The sequence below is a fragment of the Hipposideros armiger genome, unplaced genomic scaffold (assembly GCF_001890085.2).
Source record: "Hipposideros armiger isolate ML-2016 unplaced genomic scaffold, ASM189008v1 scaffold_583, whole genome shotgun sequence".
NCBI classification, from domain to species: domain Eukaryota; kingdom Metazoa; phylum Chordata; class Mammalia; order Chiroptera; family Hipposideridae; genus Hipposideros; species Hipposideros armiger.
Window position 1 is genome coordinate 209,913 of NW_017731933.1, and position 12,058 is coordinate 221,970.

The 12,058-nt window shown below is 34.8% G+C and overlaps 1 protein-coding gene across 2 annotated transcripts in view; it reads right to left on the minus strand.

Moving 5' to 3' along the window:
* The window catches only part of CDH18 (cadherin 18), a 79,405-nt gene that overhangs the window by 19,085 nt on the left and 48,262 nt on the right, over nucleotides 1-12,058 (minus strand). The window contains exon 5 of one of the 2 annotated variants that reach the window (XM_019624316.1): nucleotides 9,845-9,962. The exons of the other annotated variant lie outside the window; for it this stretch is intronic. Coding sequence (XP_019479861.1) covers nucleotides 9,845-9,962 — 118 coding nt within the window. The remainder of the gene's footprint in view (nucleotides 1-9,844; nucleotides 9,963-12,058) is intronic. 2 annotated transcript variants of the gene reach the window in all.

Below are 12,058 nucleotides of genomic sequence, written 5' to 3' on the forward strand. Positions count from 1 at the left end.
CTGTTGATTACAATGTTCTTATACTAGGAAGGAGAGGCTGGAATGCCAACTTGGGAATAGAGAAATGAGAATTTTTTATACAAGTATCCAGGGCCTGCAATCAGCTTGGAAATTGAAGGCCCTCAAGCACATGGCTGGTTTTCTCTAAAGACATTTGTTAAATTGAAAGTTTAAATTGGAGGTTCACCAGAAAGCTAAAACTCTAAGGTGATAAGCCCTAGAAAGGGCTTGTATGATTGTTTTGCCATCTCTTATTTATTACTGAACAATGATTTCAGTTAGGGTCCAGCATGGGTGGCCCTATTGTACAAACAGGCACCCTGTTGAGAGCTCTAGAAGGCCATGCCATGGGAACAGTGACAAATCAAAGAGACTGAATCTAAAGGTAGCTAACTGCAAATCGGCTTTGATTTACTTCAACTCCAATGGATTAAAGTAATAATCCCTCTCTCTAATTGCTTATCTGAGAAAACGGTGAATACTCTCTGAAGAAACATATCAATCATCTGAGAAGCATCTAGGTTTATACATTATATGAAATATACAACTAAAAATCACTAGACACAAGACAGAAGACCATAAGTCCCAGTCTTGGCTCTCCAGCACCCAGGAAAAACAAACAAACAAAGACACCTGCCACTCTATTGAGATAGTAGAGTTAGCTGACAATAATTGTAAAATCATTAAGATTAATATGTACAAGTACATACATGAAAAGATTAAAAAAATAAAAAAGATAGAGAATTGCACTAGAGATTTTCACTTCTATAAAAGGAAGAAATGGCTATCAAACAAAGCAGTGAGTGTTTGGACTATGTTTTATTTAAATGGATGTATTTGCTTTGACAGGACTCTTGCTTCCAAGAACAAAATATTGACTGTATGCTGGTGCTTTCTACCAATATATTCCCAGAACATGTCATAGTGAATTATAAAACAATAGGCACCCCCACACATAAAAAAAACAAAACAAAAAAAACTTTTATATAAATAGGAGGAAACACTCAAAGAAGATATGTGTTCTCCAAAGTTCAGATAAATTAGCAGATTCCAAATTAATGAGAGGTATATATGGCAGAAAAGATCTATTGAAGATAGTAGAGATCTGGAAAAACATGGAACATGTTTTTATTTATTTATTTATTTATTTTTAAGTGATCATTGGGTGATTTCAAATGTCTTCCTGATAAAACCCACAGCCAAGTAGGAATAAATGAGAATTTCCCTAACAAGGTAAAGGGTTTTTTCAGCAAACAGCATACCTAATGCATTAGCATCAGGTCCTAGCCTAGAAAAGCAACAACAATAAGTAAAAGGTATGAAAATTGAAAAGAAAACAGAGGTCTTTCTTCATAAATGATTATACAGATTAAAAATCCATATTTGGATACATTTGAAGGCTTAGCAAGAGAGATAGCAAGATTGCTAGAGACAAAAATCAAATTACAAAAATCAAATGCACTTCTATATCACAGTAATAAACAGAAATAGGATGTTATAAAAGATGCCATTGACAACAGCATCAAAAATTTTGATATACCTGGAACATCTTTCCTTCTTTAGAGATGTACATAACAAAAGTATAATGTGCACTTTCTCAATGGAGGGAATTATAAATCTGTACTGAAGGACATTAAAGATGTAAATAAATGGAAAAATATGCATGTTAATGGGTTTGAAAACAATATTATATAAATGCCAATTCTATGCTAATTAATCTGCAGAATAAAGCAATATGTCTGTGACCCACTCTTCCCAAATGAGTTTTGTGGAACTTGATACCACTATTATAAAATTTACATTGAAGTAGAAATTTCCAAGGAAAGCCACAGCAATCATGAAGATGGACACTATGTGAGGACAGGCTCTGTAAGATATCAGCATGTATTTCAACATCACAGAGAATAAGACAGTGTTGTACTGACACAGGGATAGACCATAGAAACTGAATAGGGGTACCCAGTAATACTGTAGACCTCAACACAGGAACCGTCATGCACCATAGAGGAGGTGATACAAAGAAGTGACAAAAGGATAGACATTTCAATAATATTAGTGTGGGCCACTAGGCACCTGAATGCAGTCGAATGAAATTGCACCCCTAGCTCACACGATGCACTAAAACCAAGGGTGGATTGAAGACCTATTGCTTTACGTGAGACAAAACAATAGAGCTATTAGAAGATAATATCACAGGATATCTCCTTGAACTTAAGGTAGAGGAGTTTTCCTGAACAAGACATAAATATTTATAAAGAGAAACATTGAAAATATGGACTATGTTAAAATTGAGGACTCGGTTAGTTCTCTGAATATTAGGTCTCAGAGACCTTGACTTACAGACAGAGCCGTGTCTGCAAGAAAACAACAAAATGTCTGTTGGCCGGCACCTGCAGTCAGAGCCAAACTTGCAATAACATAAAATGCCCCAAAACAGCTACTGGCTTATAGGCAGTCAGCAATTTTTGTTCAAACAATGCTACCCTGTCATCACCGCCCCTATATAACCCTCCTCACCCCAATCTCAGGGCTGCAAGTCTCCTTTAGACGTGCAGCCCAGGCTGTAGCCATCTTTGCTCAGCCTGATAACTCTCTCTTAATAAAACAGACTTTCTTAAACTTTCTAACTTGCCTGACCATCCACGTTCTTTTACCAGCTGACCTGTCAGACTCTTCATAAGACACACCCTACGGAGTGCTCAGTCATCAGCTTTCAAGTAAAAGATGCTTACGACACAATAAGCATCAAAGTGTCAGGCTCCAGAATACAAGAAGAATTTCTATAAATACATAAGAAAAAGAAAACAGAAAACGGGCTCAAGTGAGCAGGCACCTGCCTCATAAAGGACAGCATACAACGAGCCAGTAAACAAATACAAAGCTGCCCCACATCATCTGCAACCAGGAAAGTGCACTTTAAAACCATAACAAGATACTGTTATACTTGCTCCAAGGTGGCAAAGGTTAAAGTGTCTGAAAACGCCCAGTGTGAGCGAAAGCATGGGACATGGTTGTTGAAATATAAATGGATATAAGCACTTCAGAGAAAAATAGCATCATCTATGAAACTGGGGCTTGGCTTATATCACGACCAGCAAAATTGCACTCCCAGACTTCCGTTCTAGAGCAGCCATCCGAGGTGCTGGCCAATCGCCACATGTGGCGGCGGACCACTGGGAATAAGGACATGTGCTCTAAGGGTAACACTCACGCTGCATTTAGAAGTCTCACTACAAGAAAATGATTAAACCATTTATGTTGGTATTCTGAGACCAACTTAAATGGGGGTAAGGGAGACATTTCTCCACATCGCCAATAAGCAATTCGGCTCAATTCTGACACTACCTGGAGACAGTGTCAGATTCCAGGGGTTAAGGGTTCAGTTCTTAATATGCCCCCCAACCGTACATCAGATGTCAGTCACAAATCCAGGTTGTCACCTGTGCTTCTGAATAACTGGCTATAAATCAGAGGTTCCCAAGACCTCCTCCCTTCGGACTTATTAATTTGTAAGAGCGGCTCACAGAGCTCAGAGCACATTTTATTTATAGGTCACTGGTTTAACTTAAACGGATATAATTCAGGAACAGGCAGACGGAAGTGGTGCACAGGGCCAGGTATGCAGTAAGGGGCATGGAGCCGCCATGGCCTCTCTGAGGTCACCTGTCTCCCATCACCTCCAAGTGCTCACCAACCTGGAAGCTCTGGAACATGGTATTACATTTAATTACTTAATAAGCAGATCTGGGTGGTAAATGGAGAAAACCATTAGGGTATCAGTGGAGAAAGAAGATCTTAGTTGTTCCGAGGACATTACTAGCTTATATGATTCCAGGCATAAATATTATTAAGTTATTTGTCTCTAGTGTTATCGAAGTATACATGTATACTTATAATAAATAAACAGGTGTTTTTTAAATAATTGTTTCTAGTAGGAATTAGTCCAATGAAGTGTGAAAAATTATAAAGGAACTGGGAATTTACCATTGCCACGTGCGAACAAGTTAGCCTGCTATGATTTTATGGATGCTGGTAGAAGATGCAAGGCTCAGGTGTGAGGCACAAGCGGCTTTCTTACTCATGTCCCAGAATGCAGCATGAGCTCTCATTCAGAACAGTCTTAGACAACAGAGACAGTGTCTCCCTCCAGAGCGGAAGGCCAGCATGTCTATCATCCCATATAACAAATATAATGACGACCTCTGGGCACAATTCACCCTGGTTTTCTTGCATTTTCTTGAATCTAGAATATCAGGATTCCCTATTTTCAGGTTCCTGTGCCGTAAAGTAAACCTGCTGCACACACAGCACACCCCTGGGCCACCCCGTTTCACTCCCTTGAGATTTTGGGGTAAGGAGAATGGGGGAAAGCATGCAGTTCATACTGCTATCCGTGCCAGAAGAAATTGAAGCATTTATTTCTGACCAGGAGTATCAAGCCTTGTGCCAGCACCCATGCAATTGCATCAAAACTAACTGGCTAGCGTGTAAGTAAGGCATAATCTCAACATCAAGATGTGACTATCACTATCACACGTCTTCCACAACTACTTGGTTTTTGAACCACTGACATTCCCAGATTTTGTTTTTTATTTTTGGCTAATGGGGTACATGTGACTAGTACATTATTATCGTTCCTTGTTTATGTTTACTAACATTAATAGTTCCGAGCAAATGTTCACATGTTGATTTACCCTTGTATTTTGGTATTCCTCTTCTGTTCGTGACTCATTCTTTCCTGTCCTTTAACTGTTTTGTTTTCTATTTGGAATATTTATTTTATTTTGTGAGATGTTTTAAATATATTCATGATACCAATCTTTACTTATAATGATACTATATATAATAAGATATGGATGTCTATATCTTATCCCAGGTTATGACTTGTTTTCACATTTTGTTTGGAAGTCATTTGATGCAGAAATAACATCATTTTAACATTATCACATTTGTCAATATATTATGCATGTGGTATTTGTGTTTTTGATAAGAAATTCTCTCCCACCTCAATCACATAAAATTAGTCCACTACATTTTGCTCTAAATTTCTTTAAAATTTTGCAAGTAGTTATTTAATCGATGTGTACTTTATCTGTGTGGACGTGTATGAGGGGTTCTAATTTTATCTTCTCTAGATTTATAGCCAGTTGAGCTCTTTCAAAGGGTATTTTTGGGTTACCCTTTTCACAAGGGTTAATTCTACCTTTGCCTTCTGTCCAGTACCTATATTTATATATATAGATTTAGATATCCAATCAAGTTATTTTAGCCCTCTCCATTTGTTCTCCTCACCTATTTATCTGGACCTGCACTACTTTCATATTTAAGGAGCACTGCACTGTTGTGTGTCCATGTCCACCTCAGACTGTCAATAACAGATGCTGGGGCTAGACTGGCCCTCATGGTTCTGATTCTGATTGCAATATGCCCCCAGCGATAGCTATCAGGAAACTTGGAAACCAAGTTTTATCACTTACATGTCCTAGAAAGTACATGTCACACCCGGGGCCACACAGCAAGGTCCTGGGTAGAGACAGGTAGGGCACACAAGGGCCGGGGGCTCTGCTTCTATTGGGGGAACTAGGGTTTTGTGAGTTCCCCCTTTATTGGTGCATTTAAAATGCTAAGAGAGGGAATTTAAAGTATGGGAAGAGTTTTAAAAGGCAGCTCACATGGTCAGTTATCAAAATTAACCCAGATCTCTAAAACAAAGGTGGGGTGAGGGGGAGGAGGCCTGGATGTTTATCCAGTCCTTTGGCTGGCAATGGTTTATTCCAGACAGTCATCATGGAGGTGGGTGCTCAGCAATCAAAGCTTCACAAAACAAACAAAAAACCTGTCAGGTCTCTCACTACAGTCATCTTCAAAATGTCTTGATATCTGTTAGGATATGCCTCTTTTCTTCTCTTTCTTCTAACTATACGCCTCCTTCATTATTTTCAAAACATTCTTGCTTTCTCAATCCTTTATCATTGTCATTTTATTAAGGGATTATTAAATTCAGCTTATTATTAAAATTATGTTTGAGTTACTGAATAATATGAACAATTGAGCATCCTGATTCACGCATGTGGTAAAATGATATATTTTTAAAATATAATGAGATACCTTTAAGAAGGGTATTTACTCTGATGGATTTTTGAACAAATTTCTACATTTTTTTTCATTTTGTATGCTTCTAATTTTCATTTTTTTATTCTGCTTTCTGACCTTGTTTTCTATTGATAAAATAAGCTTAATTATTAAACTTTTGAAAAATCTTCTTTGCTTTGAAAATTGTAGATTCATATTATATTAATTGCGTTTTAACTGTTCAAGTTTTAACAAATGAAATATTAATTATGTTATTTTTATTGCCTATTTTTTTTCAGAAGCCCTGAAGACAAACATTAATAGACTATTTGCCCAAATGCCAATAGCTAAAAATAAAAAGTTTCTTCCTATACATTGGAAAAAAAACTTTAATAACTGTCATATTAATACCTAACAGTTTAACATTTTTAACTAAATATAGAGAAGGTTGACAATTAGAAATTATTTTCTTGCAACATTTTGAGCATATGATTTTTATCAACTGTCATCATTGTTTTTGGCCAGGAATCTACTTTAAATCTAATTATCAGGGTTTTTGTTTTTGTTTTAACTATTTTGCCTTTTCTTTCTTTTTGATAGCTTTTTTTTTCTCTTTATCTTTGACATTGGTAGTGTTAACCTGACATATCAATTAATGGATTTTACATTTGACTTGTTAAATCTCTTTTTATTTTGTCCAGTCTAGAGGTAGACTGTCTAATAATTTTTATTGTCATCTCTCTGTATCTATGTGTATGTGTCTGCATACATATACATGTAAATGCATTATATGTTTATATATACATAATGGATAATTAAATTTTAAATGTATGGACACATATCTACATAGTTCTACATATATAACTGTACTTCTATATATTTCTCTGTATAGTCCTATATGCTTTTCTATTTAATAACTATAATTTTATATATATATATATATATATATATAATTTGTACACATACATTATATATTCATACACAGATATATCTATATATACATATACATAATTATATATAATCATATTTTACATTTTAATTTCTGGATATATGTTTTATATCCTTATGCATGTCAAATGAAATTACTACATATTTCTCATATAGTTCTACACTTTTCTACATATGAAAAAACTAGTTTTATTTTTATAAAGATTTTTAAACTATTTCACACAAAGTTGTTTTCCCATTGTCTCATTTCATGTAATCACTTCTTATTCTTGTTAAGTTTTTTTAATTTTGAGAAATATATTAAATACTTATATTAAAGCATTTTTTGATTGTTTACATATTTTGTATTATTCAGAGTACATTCATTTTCTGTTTTATTTCCTATCTTATTGACTATTCAATTTTTGAGTTCCAGGCTTATAATAAACAACAATATGCATTTTTCTCTCTCTCTTATTTTGGAAAGATCTTTTCCTTTCCCCCTTTTACCATACATCAGTTTTGGAGGTGCCACTGCACCAGTTGCTTCCCGATCACTCCTCCTGGCTTGGAGGCTCTGTCCGATGTCTGTTTCTATTTCCCTGAATATGCACTTTTGTGTAAGCAGTGGGCACAGAAAAATGGTTTTAATTTTTTCTTCTAGATGTCTTTCTTTATGTTCCTGATGCATGTAAATGTTTACTAATTCATACAATGCAATGCCCAAGCTACCCGCATCCGGCAGGCCTGGGTTTGCTGAGTGTTATTCCTTTGTGGGCTTGTTGTAGTTTTTGCTTAGAGAAGTGTTCATGTACAATACATGTATGCATGTGTGTACGTATCTATCTTTATATATTATGTAAATTTATATATTATGTAAATATAAAAATTGTATCTTTATATATTATGATCCATAACTGCCTTGTGTTTGGAGAAGGAGCCACCTTGACTCTAATATCATTCCGTCCAGTATTATTAATTATCCCAAAGCTACAAAGTGGATCCTTTTAACCTCAACTTATGGATGTAAAATCTAAGGCTCAGAGAGGTTAGTGGCTTGTTTTATCTAGTATAACCAAGTCTGTTTGCTCAGGTAAACATTTTCAACTATGCACTAGTAACTTTTTTCCAGAAAACTGCTATATTTTCTACCTAAAATAAATTATTTCTGTCGTTTATAATTTCATCAATTTTCAAAATGTCTAAAAAAATAGTCCTACAAATAAATTTAAACATCTTTATAGCTATATGACTTTCCACAGTTCTCTTATACGTCAAATGGTATAGCTGATTTAAGCATTCACATATATCGTTAAAATACATATTAACACATATCAGCATTATAAACTGTTGTAAAATTATATATATATATATATATATTTTTAGGGTGAATTACTTAAATGTGAATTCCCAGCACTGATGATGTTGTCAAATCACTGTATTAAGACCTTTTGAATATATTCACTAATTAAATTCACAAATTCCAGATATAATAATCTTGCATGAAAGACTTTTAGTCACTAATGTGGGTTTCAACAACAGTTCCAGCTGAAATATAATTACGGGTATCTAGACATGATATGAATCTAAGACAGAAAGTAGAATGTTCCCCAAATCATGCAATTATTTGAAATATGGAGACACATGTATTGATTGTTTTTACATAGTGTAGTTAATTACATTACATGTATTTGGGATTATAGGATGGGATTTCAAATGTAAATATATGCATGATAGTCAATTAAATACAATGTGTCATCCACAAATATACACAAATACGCATTAGCATAAGTAAAGGTGACCACAGTACTAGTTAAAATGAGAGAAACACACAAGCTTTATATTTTCATATAAACCTTGTTATGGAAACATACACAATTTGGAATCCTTGGCATGATAATTTGAAGACACTTAGGGATAATGGGAAAAATGTTTTAGTGGATTATCCTTTAGTGATATTATTTTACCTCATGTTTAAAAATGCTCTCCCATGCAGGGTACAGAAGAGAATTAAATGATGACTCCAAAATGGATATGCCATGGCTTCTTTCATGTGTTTCTGAGGCAAGTGTTAAATCCCAAATAACATCATATTCAGATAAACATGGTCAAAGACAATTAGAGTAAGAAGGAAGTCGATGCTAATCAGAATGCTGTATACATTGAATGAATTAATGTTTTTCTTCTGTACAGAAGTGTGACTTTCACACAACCTTGAGGTATCTACCAAATATGGAATCTAAATCATGATGAATCTTCTCTGGTTAGTAAATTATGGTGTTATTTTTTCCCCCCACACAAATAAGGCCATTAAAAATAATTTAAAAATTTCAACAATACCCTGCAATTATTCATATTTATCTACTCATATTTTCAAATATATTCATAACAACAAGAGGACATATACTCTGCACAGCACATCTTGGAAGCCTTGCTAATGCAAGATGATTTCAAACGCTGCATTTCCTTTCCTAACTGTCCCTAGGACATATTTTTCATTTTTCCTAATTTAAATTTTTTCTACCCCTGGCAGTTTCAGCAGCTCTCGTAAACATGTTTGTCAGCTAAAATTTCTCTCAAAATTTGCCCAAGAGCACATGCCATGTACATTTCTTGTTTAAAGGGATGCTTCTGAATAAATTCAATGAAAGTTATTTGTACATATGGCTCAATTTTAAATACAAGCTCTTCACAGATCATAACACATTAACATTAAATTGACTTTGAATGCTGATTTGCAAGCTGTTCGTGGGCATATAAGACTATAGTAAAACAGCTCAGGCCTATCCCGTATCAAGTCAAAGCTGATATCATATAGATCAGAAATGTATGTATTCATGTTCACCTTCATTGTCCTTCAGGGTGAAGTTTGGATTTATAGACAGGTGTTCATCAAGAAAGAAGTTAAACCTTGGTCCATTGGCAAAATCATCTTTGTCAGTGGCACTGATGGTATGAATAACCTAAAGAAAAAACAAACACTAAATAGTCAATTTAACACCGCTTATTCCCTTGATTTTAATTATCTTGTAACATTTTCCGTTGTTCACTGAGAAGGATTTGTAAAAGGCCTCTTGATCCACCTTGAGTGTTTTCAAATTCATCCAGTAAAAGTACCAATTAACTTCATCTTACTTGCACTGGATTTTAGGAAACGTTATGGCACAACTTATGAGCGTTCACACTTTGTTTTCTAGCATGGCACAAACATTTTCATTTTTTTTCTTTTCCTTTATCACCCACAGTACCTTGGGGCCAACTAGTTGTAAGGTTTTGCATGAACACCTGTTTGGGGAGACATGAAGTATTATTTGTACAAATATAAATATCCCAGTGTTGATGTGAAGCAGCCTCGCAGTATGTGTTCATCTCAATCAGGAAATGCAAAAGCACTGGACTCACATTTATTGGCTGTTTCAGGGAATATTGGAGATCGTGATCCAGCTTCTGTATTTTAGAGATGAGGAACCTGAATCCCCAGAAGAGTGGCATGTGCCTCAAATCTAAAGGGTAAAATAGTGGCAGAGGCAAAACCAGACCACTCAGCTTTATGGGCTATTTCTCATCTCTGTGGTTGAGAGAAAACAATTCCAAAATGCGGACCTCATGCAAATTAAGGAGCAGAGACAATTAGAATATGTAAGTAACAATATTCCAGGCAGTCTAAGAGCAGAATACAAATTCCAATAGCTATAGGCATTACACTCTTAAAAAAGTAATTCCCAAACAAGTAAGCAAGATAATATTTTCCTCTTTTTAAAAAAAATAGTATTTTATCTAAGTATCTTAATGCTTAGGTGTACTCTTTCCAGGCTTTTCTCAGGGAAATTTAAGAGAGAAAGAAAGAGAGAGAGAGAGAGAGAGAGAGAGAGAGAGAGAGAGAAGCTATAAATATAGTATTTCTTACATGTGAAATATAGAACATCCATTTCAAAAATTGATATGATTTCTAAGAATTTGACCATATTGACTCAATTTGACTCAATTTTGACATTTCACGAGTGAAACAATCACCAAAACATACCATAGTTAAAACCTAAATTCTTCTCTATGCTGAGCCAATTAGTTGGTCAGGGAGTGAGAAGGATCTAAAAGTACTAAGAATGAATGAGTGGTGAGAGTTGGACCAGAAAAGCATGGTTTTCCATGAAGTGAAAGTGAAGAAAGTGCTTCAGGATATAGAAATGATCAATTCCTTCCCTATATTCACACGGCTCACTCTCTTATGTCCTTTTGATCACAGCTCAAAGTTGAATTCCTTAGCAAGAGATCTTGGTAAAAGATCTTCCCCCACATCTTCCAAGAAGTCTCTATCCCTCTTTACTGTTCCCCATATTATTTATTCATTCACTGAAATTTTACATATTTGTTTACTGTTTGGTTTCTTTTTTTATGTAAAGTATTGCTAGCCTCTGGTTAGATCTTTGTGTCCTGGTAATTGGCTCTTGATGATGAGCAGAGGATAAATTGATGGATAACCAGAAGCCATCTGAAGATTTTCCTCAAGTTCATAAAAAGCTCCATAGGGTTCAGCATGTTCATAATCTGATGAGCAAACCTACATGCTCTACACATCAGTTACTTAATATAAATTTAAATAATCGCATTCAATTTTAAAGGTTGTTTTCAGGTTAAATAAAATAAATATGTTATTAAATATGATAAGTATGTTTTTCTTCTGGTAAATAAATGTGCTCTCATCCCTATTTTAAAAATTATTTTTATTAGTTTCAGGTGTATAAAACAACATAATAATTAGACATTTACACCCCTCACAAAGTGATACCCCCCCCAGTCTACTACCCCTCTGACATCGTATATAGCTGTTACAATGCTATTGACTCTATTCCCTGTGCTGTACTTCTGGAATACATTGTTAGGAGTCTATTACTTCTGGAATACTTTATTAGGAAAAAAATAGTGTCCATATATATATATATATATATATTTACAGTTGACATTTAATATTATTTTACTTCAGCTTCAGGTGTATGCTGCAGTGGTCAGGCATCTATCTGCACAGTCTATGAAATGATACCCTTAATAAGTCCAGTGACTA